Raw genomic sequence first — 24,573 nt, 5'->3', positions numbered from 1 at the left:
TTTTGTTTTCCCCCACTGAATCTGGTCCTTTCAAAATCACCAGTGATAAAGTATATTAAATTTCAATATCTCATCATGATGTTCAAGATTTTTAGCCTCTTTAGTTGACATCTGTTTTACTCATTCTCCTATGTGGCTAAACGCCTGTTTCATAAAAGTCAGTTTCATTTCGTGTTTTATTCTTGGCCCTAGTCAACATTTCATCTCTAATCAATATGCCCACATAGTCTCTCCCTGACCCAATAATAGTCTTTGTTTTCTAAATTAACTCCACTCTCGTGGAAATGAACTCTTGTAAACCCATATTTTAAAACTGAGCTTTGGCTAGAAAGTGAACATAAGAAAACACCATAGCCTATTTTAGCAGTTTTAATATAATATTTTTAAAGAATGAGATTCTGTTCATATAAGCTATTTAAGATTAACTTTGAGCTAACTATTGAATCTCCTTAAATCTAAGTAAATTTTTAAAAATAATTACAATCAGTTAAGAGAAAAATTAAATTAAATCTATACTTGTATCTTCATATTTTAAATTTTAATTTCTAGGGCTGGTGAAAAAGGGAAAAGTGCTTCTGCATAGACCTTAAACAGTGTAAAAAGTTTAAAACTTGCTCGGAGTATTAATTTTTAACTTTAGGGCTAGAATATATTTGTTGTAGGAACCTGAAGTTTTATTGGAGAAGGACGTGGCAACCCACTCCAGTATTCTTGCCTGGGAAATCCCACAGACAGAGGAGCCTGGTGGGCTACAGTCCATAGGGTCACAAAAAGAGTCGGATATGACGTACCGACTAAACAACAAAGTTTTATATAATATTGTTTTTTCCCTCCTATTTTTGAATTATATTGCTCATAGTGAGCTGATTTTACACACTAACTTTGGTGCTATAAACCCAATATGATATCAATCATCTAGTCCTAATCAGCTCAAGCTGTATAAAAGGATTCTTGTTGTTTAGTTGCTAAGTCCTGTCTGACTCTTTTGCAACCTCATGGATGGTAGCCTGCCAGGCTCTTCTGTCCATGGGATTTTCCAGGCAAGAATTCTGGAGTGGGTTGCCATGTCCTTCCCGATCCAGGAATCAAACCTGCGTCTCCTGCACCGGCAGGAGGATTATTTACCACTGAGCCATCAGGGAAGCCGGAAAGGATTCCAGATTCCCTTAAAACATTGGTTCTCAACCAGCAGCAGTTCTGCTGGTGAAACGTAGCAGTTATCTAGAGACCCATTGGTTGTTACATTTTGGAGCTGGAGAGAGTGTTTTAGCATCTAGTGGGTAAAGGGTGGTGGTGTATAAACATCGTATAATTAATGGTTCAACCACAACCAATAAAGAATTCAGTTCAGTTCAGTTCAGTCACTCAGTCATGCCTGATTCTTTGCGACCCCATGAATCGCAGCACGCCAGGACTCCCTGTCCCTCACCAACTCCCGGAGTTCACCCAAACTCATGTGCATCAAGTAGGTGATGCCATCCAGCCATCTTATCCTCTGGCGTCCCCTTCTCCTCCTGCCCCCAATCCCTCCCAGAATCAGAGTCTTTTCCAATGAGTCAACTCTTTGCATGAGGTGGCCAAAGTATTGGAGCTTCAGCCTCAGCATTAGTCCTTCCAATGAACACCCAGGACTGATCTCCTTTAGGATGGACTGGTTGGATCTCTTTGCAGTCCAAGGGATTCTCAAGAGTCTTCTCCAACACCACAGTTCAAAAGCATCAATTCTTTGGCGCTCAGCTTTCTTTACAGTTCAACTCTCACATCCATACATGACCACTGGAAAAACTACAGCCTTGACAACAACTTGCCTTTGTTGGCAGTCTCTGCTTTTTAATAAACTATCTAGGTTGGTCATAACTTTCCTTCCAAGGAGTAAGCATCTTTTAATTTCATGGCTACAATCACCATCTGCAGTGATTCTGGAGCCCCAAAAATAAAGTCTGACACTGTTTCCTCTGTTTCCCATCTATTTCCCATGAAGTGATGGGACCAGATGCCAGGATCCTAGTTTTCTAAATGTTGAGCTTTAAGCCAACTTTTTCACTCTCCTCTTTCACTTTCATCAAGAGGCGTTTTAGTTCCTTTTCACTTTCTGCCATAAGGGTGGTGTCATCTGCATATCTGAGGTTATTGATATTTCTCCTGGTAATTTTGATTCCAGCTTGTGCTTCTTCCAGCCCAGTGTTTCTCATGATGTACTCTGTATATAAGTTAAATAAGCAGGGTGACAATATACAGCCTTGATGTACTCCTTTTCCTATTTGGAACCAGTCTGTTGTTCCATGTCCAGTTCTAACTGTTGCTTCCTGACCTGCATATAGGTTTCTCAAATCTAGACTCAAATGTCAATGTTATCAAGGTTGAGAAAACCTGCACAAATAAAGGCACTTTCTTAAAAAAGAAGAGAATTCTTGCTCCCTAATTTCAAAAATTACTTCAGGGACTCCCCTAGTACTCCAGTGGTTGAGACTCTGCCTTCCAATACAGGGTTTGTGAGTTCAGACTCTGGTGGGAGAGCTAAGATCCCACAAGCCTCAAGGCCAAAAGCCCAAAACACAAAACAGAAGCAATATTGCAACAAATTAAATAAAGACTTTAAAAGTGGTCCATATAAAAAATATCTTTTTAAAAAAGCTACTTCAAAGCAGTTATAATCAAGACAGTGTGCTACTGGCTGTTAATACTGTTGCTATAATTTTCTGCTGACCAAACAAATTCTTGACTGAAGTTTCATCTTTCACATACACTTCACTTAAGGAAAAATATGTACTTCCTAATAGATGGGAACATCTTAGCCCATTAATAAACACAGTTCTTAGATTTAAAAACTGACATTGTGGCATATTATTTTCTTGTAAGGTTCAAGTCCCACTCCCTTAAAAGTTGGCTTGGGTGGCTAGTTAATCTCTTTTCTCTGATTTTGGGGCTTTTTGTTGTTATGCTAACCACTCTGATTAAAATGTAAAATAACTTAAAAGCTTGTAATGGAAATGTATTACTTATCTTGCATATTAATGATACATTTTATTCAGCAACTCTGTTTCAGGAATTCTATCTATACATTAAATCTGCATAAAATCTACATGATAAGTAATTTCTTGCAGATTTGAAAACTGAGGAAATACAAGCAGAGAGATATAAAGCTATAAAGCTTCCCAAAAGATATGCAATTAATAAATGCCTGAAATGGTATTTGAAGCCAGACCTATTGAATTCCAATACATCACATGTCTCTCCATAGAGTTAACTTAAACAAATCCAGAGACTAAATGGAACTTTGAAAACAAAAGTAATCTAATTCCTTTATATCCCTCCATTTTTTGCCAGTTCCACCTATAAATGAGCAAAAAGAAAATAATTTGAAAAACATCTCTCTTATATACTGTATTAAAGGAATATAGCCTTCTAAAGTATCCATACATGCTGCTGCTGCTGCTGCTAAGTCGGTTCAGTCGTGTCCAACTCTGTGCGACCCCATAGACGGCAGCCCAACAGGCTCCCCCGTCCCTGGGATTCTCCAGGCAAGAATATTGGAGTGGGTTGCCATTTTCCTTCTCCATATCCATACATGAAGAAGAGTAATTTAAAATGCCACTTGCAACAACATCAAAAACTTAGAAATACTTAGGATAACTTAACAAAATATGTGCAAGACCCATGCACTGAAAATTATAAAACATTGCTGAAGTAATTAAAGAATACTTTCACTTACTTACTTACTTAATTGAAGATGAGATAGAGAGGGAGATAGATAACCCTAAATTTATCTTTAGTATCAATGCATTTCTGTTAAAGTTCTAATAAGCTTTTTGTTAGGTATTGACAAGTTGATTTAAAATTTTTTATGAAATCCAGAGGAACTACAATAAGCAAATCTGAAACTACTTTAGTCAAGACAATATGATAGTGGCATAAGGATTAAACATTTAGATCAATAGAAAAACTAACCCCAAATAAACTCTCAGCCACATATAACCTATTGATAGCTAACAGAAATGTCAGGAAAATAAAACAAGGAAAAAAGATTATACTTTCAAGAAAGTGGTGCTTGATCAGCTGAACAAACATGGGGGGAAATGAACCTGGACTATTACATACATATAAAATATAATACTAATGAGGTGGAGTTCCTAATATATAAAAGCTAAGACTGTAAAACTGGTAACCTTCAGTTAGGCTATGTGACGTGATTTATGATAAATAATATATATTTGGTCTTCATCAGGGGGCTTCCCTGGCAGAGCAAGTGGTAAAGTATCCTTCTGCCACAGCAGAAGACGCAAGAAGATCCCTTGGAGTAAGAAATGGCAACCCACTCCAGTATTCCTGTCTAGAAAGTCCATGGACAGAGAAGCTGCTATAGAAGCCTAGATCTGGAATTTCAAGTGAAGAAAGCAATCAAGGTGCCTTTTGTTATGTTAATGAGGTGACTTTTGGAAAGCATCTCAGGATGATGGCTGTGTGCTGTGTGTTGTTCTTAGTCACTCAGTCTGTCCGACTCTTTGCGACCCCATCAACTATAGCCTGCCTGGCTCCTCTGTCCATGGGGATTCTCCAGGCAAGAATACTGGAGTGGGTTGCCATGCCCTTCTCCAGGGGATCATCCCAACCCAGGGATCAAACCCAGGTCTCCCACTAGTTGCCAGAATAACCAACCATCAGTCTTACTCTGAGACCTCTGGAAGGGAGAGGGGCTGGAGATTGCATCAGTAGCCAATGGCCAAGGATTTAAACACCATGCCTATGTAATGAAGCTTTCAAAAAAAAAAAAAAAAACCAGCAACAACAACAACAAAACCCAAAGAATGAGGTCCAGAGAGCTTAGGGGTTGGAACACACATGGAAATGTGTGGAGAGGGACACACCTAGAATGGGCAGGGGAGCTCTACAAGGCTTCCCTCATACTTGCCCTATGCATTGCTTCTATCTGGCTATTTCTGAGTTGTATCCTTGTATAATAAACCCATAAACTATTATGCAAAATGTTTCTCTGAGGTCTGCTACCCACTCTAGCAAATTAATCCAACCTGAGGAGGGCGTCATGGGACCCTCCGATTTATAGTTGGTCATTCAGAAGCACAGATGACAACCTGGACTTGCAGCTGGCATCAGAAGAGGGAGAGGAAGGCAGGAGGAGGAAGTCTAGTGAAACCGACCCCTTAACCTTGGGATCTGACATTATCTCCAGTAGTTAGTGTCAGAATTGAATTGAATTGTAGCACACCCAGCTGGTGTCCCAGAATTGCTTGTTGGTGTGGAAAAACACTCACATACACATATGTTGGAATCGGTACCAGAACTTTTTAGGCTAAGACACAAGAAGCACAAATCATATAAGAAAAGCATGAATAAATTGATGTCTAATCAAAATTAAAGTTACTCTTTGCCAGACACCATCATGGAATTGAAAGGGCAAGTTACAGACAGGGAGAACAAACCATATATTTGATAAAAGATGGTAAAACACATAACTCATAGAACTCAATAATAAAGACAAATGACAATAAAAAAAATAGGTGAAGGACTTGAACCTCACATAAGAAGGTATATGAAGTGAGAGTCACTCAGTCATATCCAACTCTTTGTGACCCCACAGAATATACAGTCCATGAAATTCTGCAGGCCAGAATACTGGAGTGGGGAGCCTTTCTCTTCTCCAGGGGATTTTCTCAACCCAGGGATTGAACCCAGGTCTCCTGCATTGGAGGTAGATTCTTTACCAGCTGAGCCACAGGGAAGCCAAGAATACTGGAGTGGGTAGCTTATCCCTTCTCCAGCGGATCTTCCGGACTCAGCTATCGAACCAGGGTCTCTTGCATTACAGGCAGATTCTTTACCAACTGAGCTATCAGGGAAGGCCTAAGAATGTATATAAATAACCAATAAACACATGATAAGATGCTCAACATCAAGGAAGTGCAAATCACATCCATAATGAAATGCACTATACACCTACTAGAATTTAAAATTTTTTAATTAATTCTTAGTGTTGGTGAGGATGTAGAAAACTGGAACTCTTAATTAGTAATGTTAGTAATAGAAAATAGTACACTTTAGAAAATAATTTGGTATTTTCTTCAACCAGTAAACATACACTTGTCACATGACCAGGCCCAGCAATTCCATTTCCAGGATTTTACCCAAGAGAAGTGAAAACATATGTTACAAAATGACTTATACTCAAATAACCATGGCAGGTTATAGGTAATAGTAAAAAATATGAAACAACTAATATGTTTATCAGTAAGTAAATGGATAAATTGTGGTACTCCCACAAGGTGATTATTCAGGAGTCAAAAGCAATGAACTCTTATATGCAATAAAATGGATGAATCCTTAAAAATATTTTGCTAGGTGGAAGAGGCTAAACACAAAGAGGACATACTGTGGGATTCTATTTACATAAAACCTAGAAAAGACAAATCTAATTCATAATGTCAGAAAGCAGATCAGTGGTTGTCAGAGACTGGAAATATAAACTTGGAGTGGGGGGCAGTTTGCTGGAAAGAAGTAGGAGGGCTTTGTGTTTACAAAAATATTCTACATATTTATTGTGATAGTAGCAAACCAACAATTGTATACATTTGTCAAAACATATATTAATAGAACTGTAAACTTAAAATGGATATGCTTTATGTAGGTGTATCAAGTTAATTAGAAAGCAATAATTTTACTTTTAGGAATCTACCCTATGGAACTAATCTGAACTACAAACAAATGTGAATATTCAATGCTGTTATTTTATAACAATAAAAACTGAAAACGTCCTGCACATGGAATAACTATAGAAAGACAAATTATGGAATATCCTCTCAATAGAATGTGATAATCATAAGGTGTGATATTGGTAAGGTATATAAAATAATATCTAGACATATTTGTGTCATTATTTTTAAGTGCAAAGAAACAGGATTCACAAATTAAATATGGCAACCCATTTCAGTACTCCTGCCTGTAAAATTCTATGAATGGAGGATCCTGATAGGCTATAGTTCACAGGGTCGCAAAGAGTTGAACATGACTGACCGACTTCACTTCATTTCACTTCACTTCACTTCATGTTTTCAACCAGAGGAGGAAATGACAACCCACCCCAGAATTAATGCCTGGAGAATCCCATGGACTGAGGAGTTATGGTCCATAGAGTCGCAAAGAGTTGGACACGACTAAAGCGACTGAGCATGCATAGTTTCAGCATTATTGAAAGTTAACCATTATTTTAAGTAAAATGAAAGCAAAAGGTGCTACTGCAAAAATATTAACTGGTTTTAATTTTTTTCTAAATTTTTATCTCTAAAATGTTTTCTTTAATGATAATATGTTTATTCTTGTAATGAATAAAATCAAAAGGAGGAAACCTTTAGAAATATTTTACTTTTGTAAATAAAGAAAAAATATTTTATTTTATTAAAAAAAAACTATACATTCAGTAACTGCTACCTGTTACAAGATTAGAATGTTCTGGTCCACAGTAATAAAGTATTGGAAAACGGACATCAGTTGGTGAGAGATTGTAAATCTACAACAATGCCTGAGGAAGAGGGTATTCCAGTCATAGTGGGAAGCACCAATTATCTAAGATAGAACTATCGTGTTCCCAGACTGGGAAGAAAAAGTACACAAAGCAATATTTCATTGACATAATTATTCTTTTGACAACTTTAATTCCCAAATTCTGAGACACTAAGAAATTTTCTAAGCTCTAATATGTTTCCTGAGTGGGCCTGTGTTAAAAAAGTGTTAGTCACTCAGTCATATCTGTCTCTTTGAGACCCTGGACTGTAGCCTGCCAGGCTCCTCTGTCTATGGGATTTCCCAGGCAAGGATACTGGAGTGGGTTGCCATTTCCTTCTCCAGGGGGTCTTCCCAACCCAGGGATTGAGCCCAGTCTTGTGCATTGCAGGTAGATTCTTTACTGTTTGAGCCACCACTTGGAGGCAAAGGGTGTCTGGTTCTAGATGGTTGGCCAAAATCGAGGCAGATCTATGAACCACTGAGAGTGGATAGTCAGCTTGGTATTTGCAGTAACACTCTTATCAGAATGGGAAAGTTATAGGGAGATCAAGTCCCCCAGCTGAATCTATAATATCAAATTGATGATCTTACAAAGCTGGGGACCCTATACCCTTCTATTACAATTATAGCATAATATATATGAGAAACAAAAGTTGCAAAAATCCTCCCAACACCACTGCCTTATTAATAGTAGTAATAGAAACAGATTTTCAGTTCATGCCAATTATATCCTGAGCCTCCATGTATGGCTTTCCTGAATGCTGTATGTGGACCCAGGAAAGTTCCTACTCACCAATGCTTTGTCCATCATCCCAGAACAGCTGACCTTCAGCTCTCCCATTGTCATCCAAAGCAACAATCAATCCCATATATTTCTGTCGGCTATTAAAAGAAAAGTTATTTTTCTACAGACTGCAGGTTGTAAGAATGAAGGGCAGCTTCTTTTGAAAATATATAGTCATCCAGAAAAAAAGTAAATGCATTAAAAAACACCTAAAATTCTAAAAACAGATGAGATCAAATAAAATATATTTAAAAGCTAACAGAATAAAATGTTTATATTTTAATGAAACATTCAATACAACTTTAATCTCCAAAAATCAAATACATACATGCTACTTACATACATATTATAAGTAATATAAGAAGCTTCTCCCCCCCACAAAAAAACAATCATTTAGCAGCTTCCAGATTGCTGTAGAAAACAATGCAGTGTACTTATCCTGCATTCACAACTTTCCATGGCCTGATACTAACCAGCTTGATTTTTATTTACTTTATCTCCTTTATCAGTGCTCCAGTTAAACTCAGCATGAATGGTTTACTGTCCTCCAAATTAAGTTCATTTTTCACCTTTAGTTCTTTAATCCTCCCAGTATATCCCTTTCTCTTGTTTTCATACATTCAAATTCTATTATTCAAGACTCAGCCCAGAGCTGAAACCATAATTTTTACAGCACAAGAGTGAAAGCTAACTTCCGTCTTTGAGTGGTTACTACTCTTGTTACGTATGTCTCCCTTGACATAACATGTTCTATTTTGTGTAGTGTGTGTGTGTGTGTGTGTGTGTGTGTGTGTATAATTTCTCTTGAGTTCACCAAAGTAGACCTCAGGATAAGTACTAAAACTCTGGGTAGACATCACAAATCAAAGAGCTCACTCCTATTCCCGAATTTTTAAATACTGTGGAGAAAGGTACATGATACTACCCTCGGGAAAACATACCTTGAACCTTTGACACAGAAGCTCTGTAGCTTCTGTAACAGATAAAAGTTCTCCCCAAGACTGACTTCATGAACTCATTCTCCCCCAGATCCCTCTTGGAAGGGATCTCTATCAGAGAGTACTTGGAAGGTACTCTCAGAATCAGATTAATGAAACTGTCCATATTTAGTTTATCCTCCATTGAGGTGGGCCACTTCCTAAAAGTGGCCTCATTATAGGAAAGCGAGGCCAACAAACACCACCTGTCCCTTACCTGGAGTGAGTGTTCATCGCAGGTTCTTGCCAAGGCAGGATGTAGCCTCCTCTGATATGAAGGTTGATATGGTCCAGGGGAGCCTCCAGGACTTTCCACTCACCTGTTGATTCATTGCCAGATCCCTAGAAGGGAGAAAGTAGGCAAGGAATGATGACCAGAAAAACACATGAAATCAGTGCCTGCTTTATCACAAGTCCTTCCTTTCCAAGAAAATCAGCAAAATATTGCAAATCGAAGCAGGGAATCTCTGGTTTTCAGCTTTGCTAAAACCTCTAAAAATCTAGCCTTTTTCTCTGTATTGTCCAGAAAAGGTAGGTGGTTGGGGAGGAGTCAGTGTAACATAGGCATCAGATTTTCTACTATTTATGGTTTTATGGATAATTTTATTTAAGCAAACTTTGCATGGCTGAAAGACTGAAACTTACTTCCTTAGAAAATACGTGCTTGGAAGTCAGGAGAAAGTTCCAGGCCCCTCTCTCTACCTGCAGGGACCAACCCGGGTCCAGAAACAATGTTAGTTCTTACCGTGCTGTAGTCATACCAACGGGCTCTGGGAAAGTAAGCCTGGACCTGAAAAGTGTTCTGAAACACAAAATCAACATGTCATTACGAATATGCCAATAATTCACTTTTAATTTTTAAAATTATCTCTGTAGAAATAAGATTAAAAAGGGAACTTGATTAACGACTTTAAGAGTTGGAAAGGTTTTATTGAGAAAGATCCTAGGAAATTCTTCTTTAAACACAAAGAAACATAACATTTATGAAAAGGTAGATTTGGCAAGGATGCAACATGACAAGACACCAAAATGAGAATCCTTCGTGGGGGTAAAGTTTCCATTAATGGAGATCTTGAAAAACAATCAAGATCTCCCTTAGACGTTCTAGAAATGCATTTGCCTGAAAACAGTGAGCTGGATAAGACAACCTGTAGGGCTACCCTTGTGGCTCAGTGATAAGGAATCCAATCCACCTGACAATGCAGGAGACACGGGTTCAATGCCTGGTCAGGGAAGATCCCACTTGCCACTAAGCACAGAGCAACTCAGTTTGTGCGCCACAGCTACTGAGCCCGTGCTCTGGAGCCCAACTACTAAGCCCACGTGTCCTAAAGCCCGTGCTCTACAACAAGAGAGGCCACTACAGTGAGAAACCCTCACAGCACAGCTAGAGAGTAGGCGCCGCTCACAACTAGAGAAAAGCCCACATAACAACAATGACCTAGCACAGCCAAAAACACCCACAAAGATCTATAAAACGCCCTTCCTGTTCTTTAGATCATATGATCGGAGGGTATCTGAGCCACAGCGGAAAACTCACATTTTCCAGCACGGGGCTAATTAAGATGGCAGGGCCCAGCATGAACTGATGGTCTATATCCCATGTTGTGCGTTCCTCTGTAAACCTTAAAGGAAAAAATGTGAACAGTACGCCCATATTGTTATGACAGTTGCAGAGGGTTATTCCCAAGACATCCCAGACTTGTCACTTGGGGAAGCCAGCTCTACTCACTCATGGAGAAGGGGTCGGACCACAGTGCTGCCCTCAGCGTGAGCCTTATGCATCAGAGTATAGAGGTAAGGCAGCAGAGTATATCTGGTCTGGAGGACTTTTCTTGAGAACATCTCAAAGGCTGAGTCCCAGGCCACAGGATCTTGTCTCTAAAAGGGTAAAGGAGCAAGTGGAAGGTTACCTCCTCCTTCCTAGCAGTATGAGAAAAGGACCAGCACACACATATGGGCTTTCCTGGTGGCTCAGTGGTGAAGAATCCCCCTGCCAATACAGGAGACATGAGTTTGATCACTAATCTGCGAGTAACTCCTGGAGAAGGAAATGGCAACTTACTCCAGTATTCTTGCCTGGGAAATCCCATAGACAGAGGAGCCTGGCAGGCTACAGTCTATGGGGTCATAAAGAGTCGGATTTAGTGACTAAGCACTCACTCACAGGCACATATCCCATATGTAGGTTACACATCCTTTTTCCTCTAACTTCTAGCTTCCTCTTTCCCTCCATCTGCCATATTTATAAACTGGAGTTTCTTGCTTCCTTTTCTTTTCATGAACCCTTCAGGATGGGGTCTAGCCTTGGTCCTGCACGTGTGTAGAGAGAGATGGGTCTCCATGCAGCACTGACGTAACTCAGTGAGATTTAAGTAAAATACAAACCCATCATTTCTAAAAGCAAAGGGAGCCTCTTTTTATTTCAGCTCCATAGGGAGCCATAAACATTTCTCCTCATAGGCATTAATAACCCAAGAGATGGGAACAAGTATATTCTTGAAAAATGGTTGGTAGTCTGGGCTTTTGAACTCTGTGGATTTTCCAGGCAATGGAGTTGCTGGTGATTTTATAATTTTTCATCATACAAATAAGTATGATGTTCTTGAGCATTAAGAAGAAGTGGTGGGGTTTCCCTGATGGCTCAGTGGTAAAGAATCTACCTGCCAGTTCGGGAGACACAAGTTAAATCCCTGATCTGGGAAGATCCCATATGCTGCAGAGCATCTATGCCGGTGCACCACAGCTATTGAGCCCGTGCTCTAGAGCCCGGGAGCCAAAACTACTCAGCCCAAGCTGCTGCAACCACTAACGCCCACAAGCCCTAGAACCCGCGCTCCACAACAACAGAAGCCACTGCAATGAGAAGCCTGCACACGGCAACTAGAGACTAGGCCCTCCTCGCAGCAACTAGAGGAAAAGTCCACACGGCAATGAGGGCCCAGTACAGCCAAAAATAAACAAATATACAAATAAAATTATAAGAGGAAGTTGTGATGTGAGGACACGAAACACCCATACCGTAACCCGCTTCCCTCACCCTGGTCCCGAATGTGTTGTGGTTCCTGGAAAATGGATAAAATGCCCCCAGCTGCATCCAGCGAACACACATCTCATATTCAGCATCTCCAAAGAATCCACAGATGTCTGCTCCTGTCTGAGAAGATGCAAAATCAGAGCTTATTTTAGGTGGGACTTTGTGGGCTTCAGACACACTGAAATCTGAACTAGGAGATTCATCATGGCCCCAGTAGGACTTACATAAGAGATTCCAAAGAGACTGAATTCCATCATGCCTGCAGGGAGAAGATACAGCTGCATTGGACACAGGAGAGCAGACCGTGGGAAGGGTAGGTTTGACCTGTCTCTTCTGTTCCACATTTGGAAGCTCTGAGCCGCTCATGATGAAAATGTCAAAAGATGGGTGTGCAGTAAAACTCACACACACACAGAGCACTCAGATCCCATGGCTTTCACTGACCGCATGGATGATGATTAGACATGACCAACCCTGCTGAAGAGCACTCCAGTCCCCTCCCCACCTGGAGAGGCCCCAGGATGAGAGCCCACACACCAATGATTGACTTTTTCAGCTGGTCCCACGCGGCCGTGTTGTCGCCCAGCCAGTGTCCTCCCCAGCGGCCAGAAGAGGGGAAAGTGGAGCGAGTGATGACGATCCCTCGCTGTCCCGTCACCTCCTGCACGGCTCTGCTCGGAGAGGGACAAGGAGGTGAGCTGAGGGTGAATTTGAGGCTGGACAGTTGAGGAACTTTAGCATTAAGAGTAGCTGCAGCCTGGAGTGTAAGGAAACAGAGTGCTGCTCCATTTTGAACCAGAAAGCATCTGCTATTTAAGTAATGCTGAGTCCCAATCAACTTCCCAGCAGAACAACTGCAGATAGAGTGTCAACTAAAATATGGATTTCTTTTTCTTTAAAAATTTTTTTAATTAAAAAATGTTATCTTATTTTGGAATATAGTTGATTAACAATATGTGGATTTCTTTTCTTTAAAAAATTTAATTAGCTGTCTACTTCTAGGTATGAGGAGGGCTGGGGTATAAGGTATTCATAGAACAATTACTCTACCCCAGGTATTGTACTGGTCATGCTCACCTGTGCAGTCTCACAACCCTGGCCTCCTTTTCCTGTCAGGAAACTGAGGCTCAAATAAGAGAGATAATTTGTCAGTCATTTAAAGAGCAAAGAGGTAGATCTGGCACCCAAATAAAAGTATATACATCTACAGCTCCCTTTGGTAATATGCTGTCTACTAGGCTAATCCTCAAAACGCAGGAAAAACTTTGCATAGAGGGACAAATACACATAAAAGATGTTTAAATATTTATCAATGGAAGGTCAGTCTTCTGTAAAATGCTTTAGCCCAAAAATGAAAACAAGGTATAAGAGAAAAATCAGTGGAGCAAAAGAGAAAATCTATTGATAGATGCTGGTGTATGATATAATCCAAATATTTGCTAAAGAAAGCATCACATCAATAGGCAGAGATAAAGTATTCAGTAAGTGATGCCAGGAAAAGAAGCTAGCTATAGGGGAAACGAATCCATTTAGGTTACTGCCAATATTTCACACGAGTCCAAAAGTGGACAGGGATGTGTGGGCATGCATGTGCACACACACACACACACCCCAGTGAGAGGTAATGAAGGCAAGAAATAAGGCAGGGGTATCCCCAGTGGCTCAACGGTAAAGAATCCTCCTGAAATGCAGGAGTCATAGAAGATGCAGGTTCTATGAAGATCCCGGGGAGGGGGACGGGGCAACCCACTCCAGTCTTCTTGCCTGGAGAATCCCCATGGACAGAGGAGCCTGGCGGGCTACAGTCCATAGGGTTGCAGAGTAGGACATGACTGCGGAGACTTAGCACATACACATAGAATAAGGGTGGATGCCCGTGATGCAAAGAACTTGGTCCCTGACCGTGTCAGAACTCTAGACATTTACAGCCGTGGGAAGAAATGAAAATTGTCTCGCTGGCCAATGACAAAAGCACACTCACTCGTACGTGGGTCTGGTCTGGGCCCAGCCATAAAGGTTGTGCACGTCATAGTGGCGCACCGGTGAGCCATCGGGCAGCACCTGCTGGCTCTCCATGCACAGGGTCCTGCTGCTCAGGCCCCAGTCCCGGGACTCCAAGTCTGGGAGGAAATGCAGAGTTAATTCTTACAAAACCTGATTTGCACATTCACAGAAATGTCCATCTTCACATTTCTTGACTTCAGCCAAGAACCTCGTTACCAATAACAGCTCCAGTTTTAAGAATTTTTTGTTATCAGGGTCCTGTGGCTGCTTAATTAATGAAAGGTAAGGACAGGGTATGGAGCCAGGAAGGGCACCCTTCTATTTGCTCCGACTCCAATAGCTACAGGGGGCTGCCATAGCCCAGTTAGGACACGATAAACCCCTCTGTGGTTATGATCGTCTCGTCCACTAGATGGTAATGTTCTCAAGGGAACAGGTCCTATTTCATCACTGCACTAATACGGCTAAAGCTTTCTGATTTGTCATCACTTATCTGATACACAGATACTAAATTAAGGAAAGAAGGAGAAAAAGGCAGAAAAGAAGGAAGGAAGGAGAAAGGACGGGAGGAAGGGAGAGAGGAAGGAAGGAAAGAGCTAGTGAGCCATAGGAAGCCTAGCAGTGACCCACAACTCAGGAAATGTGGAGTCCACGAATTACTGGGACAGTGCTCTTAATGAAGTGAGTCACTTCCTCCCCTAGGCAAGAGTTCAAGTAAGGTACGAGTTCAAGGTAAGCAAAGAGTTCAACCTGTAAGGTGTTCAACTCCTAAGACACCTTTAAACCCAAGGTCCATTGATATTCTGTTTCTTTTTTTACCACGGGACAAACAGGGAATATCTTTCATGTAGGTTCTGTGAACACGGGCAGAAGGAGTGACAAAACTAGATTTCCATCATCTAATCAAGAGTGAAGTGTGTATGTAGGGTGTGTGTGTGTGTGTGGTAGGTGTATATGTGTGTCTTTGTGGTGTATGTGTAGTATGTTGCAGTGTGTGTGATGTGCGTGGTGTGTGACATGTCTGTATGTGTGCATGTGTGGTGTGTGTGCAGTGTAATGTGTGGTATGTATGTATGGTGTGTGTGGTGTGCAGGGGGTGATTTGGAGTTTCAGTTACCAGTTCATATTCATCACTATAATCAGATGCACATCATTGCTTGGTTTCTTTCATACCATATCATGCTATTATTTCTATGCTTAATTAGTTGTTTATTTGCACTTATTCAAAGTTATTCTATTTGGGATTTTATGTCAGATTTAAAAGTGTTTTCTTGCCAAAATTAGGCTTCACTTTGACAATAACAGGAAAATTTGCAAGGCTTTTGAGCAGAGAAGTAATTTGGTGAAGACATCATTTTACATACATGGCACATAGGGTGGATTATTAAGAATTTCATCACTGCAGCCCCTGACAGATCCATTCACAAAGTTCAATGGTTCATTCATGTTCTGCAATGAGATAGCAAAAAAAAAAAAAAAAATTCTGTGGGTCAGAGGCAGCGTGGACCTTCCTATAGATGACACTGACCTCACAGAAACAAGGTCAAATTTACGACAGCTAGTTGCATCACTGATTCTGTGTAATCCCAACCCAAAAGGATTCTAAGAAATCATTTTTGTTTAAGAAGAGTGTTAAACCTCTAGTTTACTTGGTATTTTTAGACTTGTGAGGATTGGCTTATAGTGAGAAAATACTGAAATTAGGCTGGAATCATGACCTAAGTAAATCTCCTTTTGATTCATCTCCCCACACAAGCCCATCTTTTCTATGTGTGGATGACTCACTTTTTATCCATGGCTAATGGTTATCATAATCTCCTCATTATCAATAGTTTAGATTATTGATTCTGACATCAGCATAGACCTAAAACCAGGAGAAAGCTCTAACTTTCTACAGTAGATACCGTCCTAAAAAGTTAACTCAGAAACAAATCTAGAAATCAAAGAATACTTGCAGGAATCTATTACTTAAATGCAAGAAATAGCAGTTCCTGAGGTGAATATTCACAGCCTACATTACCAATGGAAAACTTAAAATATTGTATATTAGGTGATCTTAAGTGAAAGTGAAAGTGAAGTTGTGTCCGACTCTTTGTGACCCTGTGGACTGTAGCCCACCAGGCTCCTCCAGCCATGGGATTTTCCAGGCAAGAGTACTGGAGTGGGTTGCCATTTCCTTCTCCAGGGGATCTTCCTGACCCAATGATTGAACCCAGGTCTCCACATTGCAGGCAGACACTTTTACTGTCTGAGCCACCAGGGAAGCCCCTGGTGATCTTAAGTAGGACATACTAAAATGCAAAGGCAAGCTGTTTGGGAGGACTCTTGGCTACTGGAGTTATTCAGCTACACCTTTCTCGAAGTGGAACAAACACCACACAGCTGTTGGGATCTGTGTTCCTCAGGGCTCCCCCCATCTCTTCACAGTTTAGGTTAATCTGTGTCCTTTTGTGCACCTGCTCTGGGTCTGCCTATCCTGGTGGTGGCCAGGGAAGCCCCAGGGCCACCAGTGGGCTGAGAGGTTTGTCACTGGGTCAATGGCAAACTTCAGCCTGGCTCAGACTGGAGAAGCTCTTCAGAGGTGACCTGGAATATGCTCGGGAGCTCAGACCACTGCACAGTGGAGGAGGAAACTGGGGCACTGATATGCTTCCCATTCCTAGAAAAATACCAATAGAGTAGCCTTTGAATGTGTGTCCCAGAGACATCTCAGGAAGCCCTGCTCTTAAGCCCAACCAACAAGCGTAGCAAGCATCGGAATGGACCTTTGAAGCCAGAGTTTTCCCAGCTCTGTGATGAATATCTGTTGCCTCTGATCCATACCTTGCCCACCCCTGACCCTGCCCTGTATCACATGATGGGCTCTTGGGCTCCTTTAGCACTGGCCTCTGTGTAGGTCTGGCCAATAGAAAGCACTGGCAAGAGGTTAGAGGGTGGGAGCTAAGAAAAGTCAGGTATGTGTCCCTCTTTCTTTTTCAGGCAGAAATTTGAGCCGTGGCTCATTGCCTTCAGGGACTCCAACTTCCACCAGGCAGTATGTCCCTGGGCAGACATACAATTCTCTCTGGTCTTCCTGGTGGTCCCAGCACCTCAGCTCTATAACAGCATCCCTCTCATCCACTCCTCCAGCCCTAGCTTGCTGCTTTAGTAGGTTCTGAGTTATCTCCCTGTGTTTTGACTGCTAGTGTTTTCAAAGAAAGGCATGAAAGATGACTTACAATCCACAATCCATCAAACTTCAAGCTCTTCCCTGGCTCTCGAGGGTTTCTGTAGAGCTCTTCTATTTCCCTCTTCCACCAGGCAGCCGTGCTATTCCGCAAGAAGTCAGGAAAAGCAACGTGGGCTTTGTACAACTGTAAGGATGACACACGCTCTTATGGGGGGTCTCAGCCTGTCTGGGAAGGGGGGTCCATGAGGACCAGGAAGGGGAGACAAGCAGGTATTTGTGCAAGGCTTTGCCCACTAGGTGTGTGCCCTAACCTCATATCAGTGGCTGCAGCTGCACCGAGTTTACTGTGGACACACACACACCAGAGAAGGTGACTCCATTCTCTCTTTTCCTAGTAGGTTAAATAGTCTTTAAGTCCCATTTTAAACATGGGATTCATTTTACGATTAGGCATGTTATCATATAAACAGGAAAATTAACTGTCAGTGCCTAAACAGTCAAACTTCAGAGCACAAGTGCTTTTTCCCCATTGGCCAAATCAAGGAGATCAGTCATGCAGGGAAGTGTGAGCTGTAGTGTGGATGGGATGCTGGATGCCCAAGACTGATGTGGCATCAAGTGCTGAGTCAAGGCCATTGCTCCTTTCAACTGGCCAGCACTTTCTTCTATATGTAGATGATTCGTTAAAACCCAATCTGTTCATAACCTAGCCAGTGAAAAGATTCCAGACTTTCCTTCATTATTTTTCAAGCAACATTAAGTTCAAACAAAATACAACCCATTGAAGGTGCACATGTAAAGGTATTTCATACATGATTCCCTTCCATACAATTCCAGTTTAGCTACCTGTTGGGTTTTCCATTTGGGGAAAATTTTGCTTCCAGAAAATTACCTGTTGACAAGTATACTCAATTCAGAGCTACTTAACCAAACAACAAGGTAAAACTCATAAGTATCCAGATGTTTAGAACCATGTAGACAAAAATCCATGTGTTACTGTACCTTAACCTGAGTTTCGTGATCAAGGGACCCATCCACATTCACGTTGGGCAGATCTGGCCAAACCTAGAAAAAAAAAAGAAAAAGAAAAATTAAAACCTTTAAAAGGCATTGCACACAGACCATGAGATGTTTCATATGTTAGACTCTAATGACATGCTCCTGCTGGTGCTGCTAAGTCACGTCAGTCGTGTCCAACTCTGTGCGACCCCATAGACAGCAGCCCACCAGGCTCCTCCGTCCCTGGGATTCTCCAGGCAAGAACACTGAAGTGGGTTGCCATTTCCTTCTCCAATGCATGAAAGTGAAAAGTTAAAGTGAAGTCGCTCAGTCATGTCCGACTCTTAGCGACCCCATGGACTGTAGCCTACCAGGCTCCTCCATACATGGGATTTCCCAGGCAAGAGTACTGGAGTAGGGTGCCATTGCCTTCTCCCTAATGACATGCATCTCCATATAATTCCAGGGGATATTTGCCATTAATTAAATTGCAAAGTCTGAATATATGAAATTTTGTTAGGTGAATATAGGTTGGGATCTCTTGATTCATTCTATCAGTTTTCAAAATTTTACTTTTGAATGTTATCAACTAAATCCCTTCTAAGCACATCCTCTGTACAATCACTTTGCAAATGATGATTTTTTTCGCTGATCTGCCTATCACAGGCTTAAAACAAATTTCCCCTTATAAAAAATACATATTAAGTGTATGTACTCTAAAGGAATAAGATTGATTTCTGTTCACAACCCATTACGCTTAGCCTCAATGCTTTTAAGCAGTATCACAACTTACTAGGGATCCCAAGTATACACAGCATTAAAAAATTCATAGTACCAACCAATTTCATCCATAATTAGAAGGACATTAACTATATACAGTTTGGACTTCCTTGGTGGCTCAAACGATAAAGCGTCAGCCTACAATGCGGGAGACCCAGGTTTAATCCCTGGGTTGGGAAGATCTCCTGGAGAAGGAAATGGCAACTCACTCCAGTATTCTTGCCTGAAATATCCCATGGACAGAGGAACCTGATAGGCTGTAGTCCATGGTGTCGCGAAGAATCAAACACAACTGAGCGACTTCACTTTCACTTTTCAACTATATACATTGATTCATTCATTCCACAAATACTGAACATTTACTATATGCCAGGCTCACTTCTATAATCTGTATCTGCTGAGCCTTAAGTAAGAAACAATCCTTGTTTTCTCCAAGTTCACAGATGAAACATAAGCACTAGGTTGTATGTTACACTCCCTGAGAGTTGCAATATAGAAAAGGGAGAACAAAGCTGGTCTTTGAATGCTTCCTAAGAGTGAATATTTAAGTTGGCCTTGAAGTGCAGGTATTATTTGGGTAAGTTGGGAAGGAAACATTCAAAGGCACTTGAACAGGGCATTAACCCAGAGCAGGAGTGTTGCAGCAAAACAGAAACAAGTGAACAGCCTTTGGCACATACCAGCCAAACAGTTTGGCTACAGCCAAAGGCTGTACATATAGGCTAACAGCCTACAATCGTTTTGGTTATTCTTTAGCTGTTACTACTAACAGACTCTCGAGAAACCTGTACGCAGGTCAGGAAGCGATAGTTAGAATTGGACATGGAACAACAGACTGGCTCCAAATAGGGAAAGGAGTATGTGAAGGCTGTATATTGTCACCCTGTTTATTTAACTTAAATACAGAGTACATCATGAGAAACGCTGGACTGGATGAAGCACAAGCTGAAATCGAGATTGCTGGGAGAAATATCAGTAACCTCAGATATGCAGATGACACCACACTTATGGCAGAAAGTGAAGAAGAACTAAAGAGCCTCATGATGAAAGTGAAAGAGGAGAATGAAAAAGTTGGCTTAAAACTCAACATTCAGAAAACTAAGATCATGGCATCTGGTCCCATCACTTCATGACAAACAGATGGGGAAACAATGGAAACTGATAGACTTTACTTTGGGGGGCTCCAAAATCACTGCAGATGGTGACTGCAGCCATGAAATTAAAAGACACTTACTCCTTGGAAGAAAAGTTATGACCAACCTAGACAACATATTAAAAAGCAGAGACCTTACTTTGCCAACAAAGGTCCGTCTAGTCAAAGCTGTGGTTTTTCCAGTAGTCATGTATGGATGTGAGAGTTGGACTATAAAGAAAGCTGAGCACTGAAGAATTGATGCTTTTGAACTGTGGTGTTGGAGAAGACTCTTGAGAGTCCTTTGGACTGCAATGAGATCCAACCAGTCCATCCTAAAGGAAATCAGTCCTGAATAGTCATTGGAAGGACTGATGCTGAAGCTGAAATGCCAATACTTTGGCCACCTGATGTGAAGAACTGACTCATTGAAAAAGACCCTGATGCTGGGAAAGATTGAAAGCAGGAGGACAAGGGGATGACAGAGGATGAGATGGTTGGATGGCATCACCAACTCAATGGACATGCGCTTGAATAAACCCTGGGAGTTGGTGATGGACAGACAGACCTGGTGTGCTGCAGTCCATGGGGTTGCAGAGTCAGATACGACTGAGAGACTGAACTGAACTGAACTAACAGACACTTGTAGCTGGACTTGTACTTCACAAAACTAATTACTCTCTGACTCCATATAGATTATACTCTACACTTGGCATTCCTCTCCTCCGAAACTCCCTGTAGCATTCTCCATTTCAGAAAGAAGGTCCTGGGCTGATAACTTCAGGGACACCAGACTTGGCTGCTGAGTTGCCTGATGCCAGCTGTGGCCATTTTGAAACTTTGCAGCAAAAAAAAAAAATTTAAGACATTCAAGAGGATATAAAACCTCTCCCTATTCCTAAGAGAGAAGGGCACAATTATTGAGTCACTAGTCCGCTGTTTTTCCCTTTTGCCTGGTAAAAATAATAAAGCTAATCTTTTCTATTTCCTCCAAATGTTGTCTCTGTATTTCCATTCAGCATCGGTAGACAGGGAGCCAAGATTCTGGCAACAAGATGAAGCAGCATGGGATATTTACAGAGCAACCCTGGCTAAGAGCTACTGTCATCCAGAGTCAGGAAGTCCACTTAAAATCTTGTTGCTAAGAATCAAACAATGAGTTTGAGGATTGAGGCCACAAAAGGGAATGAAAGGAGATAAGAGGAGGAGATTAATTCATAGCATTCCGTGATTTATTTAGACACTGATTAAGCATCCTGGGTCAAAAATGAGAGTGGGTGACTGAGAGACAGATTTCAAAGTCCTTTTCAAAGGGATTCTTTATTTTTGTTAAATGACCAATTGGCATATATAAGGGATGGGTCATTGGAATACTTCCAGACAATAAAACAAGGCTCACTGATATTTTAGAGGATTAGACCTGAAACCTCAGCCTTATTAATGTTTATTGAGCTAATCAGTATCAGACAGATTTCTACTCATTCATAATTTATAAATTACCCAATATATTTTTCCAAGAGTTATTGCATCTCTCTTAATCAATTGTGATACTGATTAATTACAGGCACCTTATCCAAAATCTTACCTTTCCCCAGACAATATCGCTGTTGTCTGGCCATTTGATGAACACATCACTTTCCTTCCCTCTGGTGAACGTGAGATACTGGGTCTCATTGCCAGAAATGGCTGGGTCCTGCAGCGAAAGGGTTCAAAACAGCAGACATGAGAAAAACACCACCAAGAAATCTCCTCTCTAAATTTTTAGCAATTCACAGTACAGAAAAAAATGGTGAGAAAGAAATACAACACACCACACACACACACAGACACACACAGACACACACACACACACACACACACACATATCCCATGGATAATTGAGAGCAAAAAACTATATTGATGTTTCGCTATAACATTATTCTGTTATTTTTTTGGCTGGCATGTGGGATCTTAGTTCCCCAGCCAGGGATCAAACCCATGCCCCCTGCATTGAAGTGTGGAGTCTTAACCACTGGACCACCAGGGAAGTCCCTCTCTATAACATTCTTGAGGGAAAAAGTATGCTAAAGTTTGAAAACCATTCCTGGAGATAAACCAGGTTAATAAAACATTACTCTCAAGTGGAGAAGACTAACTGATTGTGTTTCCACAATGTAATGGCAATAGTCCTTAAGAACATGAAATTCCTTTCTTCTATTCTGTGACCCAGCTTGTCTATCTCAAGTTCCCTTCCCTGTTCAATCTATTTCATACCTGCCTCAACTGCTCTCTAAATAGCATCATATTTCACAACTGTCATAGAAATTGTCACTACCTATCTGAAACTATCTTTTTTTTTAATGTTTATTTATTGGGGGTCTCCCTCCAAAAGAATAAAATCACTGTAAGAAAAAGGACATCTTATTCTCTTAGATTATAAATACATTTTTTAGTAGAGTGATTTTCAAAGACCCAATGTTTAGTCAATACTTGAATGAATGAATGAACAAAAGTCAGAAAATAAAGCTGTAATTTCTGGAAGCTAGAAGGAAGGATCATTTGTAGGTAACTAGTTCTGTGTTTGACAAGATACAGCTTGCAATGTAAAATGTGTGCTCACTTGCTCAGTCAAGCCCAACTCTTTGTGACCCCATGGACTGTAGCCTTCCAGGCTCCTTCTGCCCATGGGATTTCCCAGGCAAGAATACTGGAGTGAGTTGCCATTTCCTCTTCCAGGGGATCTTCCCAATCCAGGGATTGAATCATTGCCTCTTGTCTCCTGCATTAGCAGGCAGATTCTTTATCACTGTACCACCTGGTACGCCCCCAATATGAAATAATAAACTGATATTCTGGATCTTAAATCAGTTGTTTGTGAATTTAATTAAGAAGAAATAAGTCCCTTAAACCTCACCATTGTTGAGTACTGGTAATGGTAACTTAAAAGGTTTTTGAGCACCTAAGGGAAAAATGAGATTAAGATACAGCCATTTTATCCGAGGCATAGCCTAAAACAGTGAGACACACTCTCTCTCTTCTTTACTGGTTTTTTTTTTTTTTTTGGAGGCTATATCTAGTGTTACACACTCTATTGTATTTTTGGCTATTAACTAGTATTTCAGTTTTCTAACTCTACCAAAAGAATGTAATAATAAATTACCTCCCAATAACACAGTTATGAAAAATAAATATTGCAATCCATCACCTTTAAAAGCCATTTTCATTCATTCTTCCTTTGTTTATTTGCTTTTTAATACTTAAAAAAATTATAGATTCATAAGTTACAAAAAATGTTTAGGGAGGTCTTCTGTATTTTTCATCCAGATTCCCTCAATGGTACTAGTTTTGAACTATAGAAGCAGAAAACAGGATCTAATCTTTCTAAACACCTACCAGAACAAGAACAAATCTTGTGCCATTTTTCTTCATTTGCTCAATCAGGAGGCCAAGATTTTGAAAGCTGGGGCTGAGAGTGAAGTCCAGCTTCCGGTCCATGTAGTCGATGTCGACATGCTGGACATCCTGTAGAAGGAAGCAAGCAGGATACTTGGGCCCGTGTGGCAGGAGCTCCTCAGGGGACGCAAACTGCTTGGCCAGGCTCTGGCCCTGCTGCCTGCAGACTCCAGACCAGGCCTCCCTAAAATCTTTCTCTGTTACTCTCCTAGACTGACTTTTCAATTCTGCTGATTGAAATTGCTTTCTGATCCCTACATCCAGCTCACCGGTCCCCATTCTTTCTCATTCTGCTCCTCCAACTGTATTTCCTCCCTCTCCTTCCCTCAATTTATGTCTTTTCCATTCTTCAGATCTCAAACTCAGTGAGCCTATTAAACAAAATGCTGGTTGAATGTTCAAGGGTAGAAAGCCATACTTGCCTGAGAAACATATCTGTGTCTTTCCCCCTCCCCTCCCAGTAAACCTGATTGAATTTATTCACATTTAGAACTACATTATTTTCTAGTTTTCTAGAATGTATTTATTTCTGCCACTTTCATTTGACTGGATGAGCCTTGGAATGAGAACCTTGTCTTCTCTCTTCTCTATAAAGCGCCAACTCAGGTTTTGGCACATGAAATTCACTTAATCCTTGATTGTTGGATAATGACGTCAAGTGGTTAATATTCAGTTCCTGGTGGGGAGATGATGATTTTTTTTAGCCTGAAAGTTATAACCACCTGTATTGCCTTAAGACTTTAA

General features: G+C 40.9%; 1 protein-coding gene across 2 annotated transcripts in view; it reads right to left on the bottom strand.

Moving 5' to 3' along the window:
- The window catches only part of LOC102411245 (probable maltase-glucoamylase 2), a 99,357-nt gene that overhangs the window by 9,732 nt on the left and 65,052 nt on the right, over nucleotides 1-24,573 (bottom strand). The window contains exons 32-46 of one of the 2 annotated variants that reach the window (XM_044946978.2): nucleotides 23,770-23,898; nucleotides 21,983-22,090; nucleotides 18,489-18,551; nucleotides 17,536-17,670; nucleotides 15,682-15,766; nucleotides 14,295-14,433; nucleotides 12,851-12,984; nucleotides 12,538-12,572; nucleotides 12,317-12,433; nucleotides 11,009-11,157; nucleotides 10,817-10,901; nucleotides 10,022-10,078; nucleotides 9,494-9,618; nucleotides 8,309-8,397; nucleotides 5,799-5,859 (exon numbers count right to left, since the gene is read on the bottom strand). In XM_044946978.2, coding sequence (XP_044802913.2) covers nucleotides 5,849-5,859; nucleotides 8,309-8,397; nucleotides 9,494-9,618; nucleotides 10,022-10,078; nucleotides 10,817-10,901; nucleotides 11,009-11,157; nucleotides 12,317-12,433; nucleotides 12,538-12,572; nucleotides 12,851-12,984; nucleotides 14,295-14,433; nucleotides 15,682-15,766; nucleotides 17,536-17,670; nucleotides 18,489-18,551; nucleotides 21,983-22,090; nucleotides 23,770-23,898 — 1,461 coding nt within the window. In that variant the 3' untranslated portion in view covers nucleotides 5,799-5,848. Of the gene's footprint in view, nucleotides 1-5,798; nucleotides 5,860-8,308; nucleotides 8,398-9,493; nucleotides 9,619-10,021; nucleotides 10,079-10,816; nucleotides 10,902-11,008; nucleotides 11,158-12,316; nucleotides 12,434-12,537; nucleotides 12,573-12,850; nucleotides 12,985-14,294; nucleotides 14,434-15,681; nucleotides 15,767-17,535; nucleotides 17,671-18,488; nucleotides 18,552-21,982; nucleotides 22,091-23,769; nucleotides 23,899-24,573 lie in introns of those variants that run through there. The other variant, XM_025291693.3, reaches the window with a different exon arrangement.

Source organism: Bubalus bubalis, chromosome 8 (assembly GCF_019923935.1).
Source record: "Bubalus bubalis isolate 160015118507 breed Murrah chromosome 8, NDDB_SH_1, whole genome shotgun sequence".
NCBI classification, from domain to species: Eukaryota; Metazoa; Chordata; class Mammalia; order Artiodactyla; family Bovidae; genus Bubalus; species Bubalus bubalis.
Note: the sequence above shows the minus strand (reverse complement) of the source record. Positions and strands in the feature narration are given on the sequence as shown.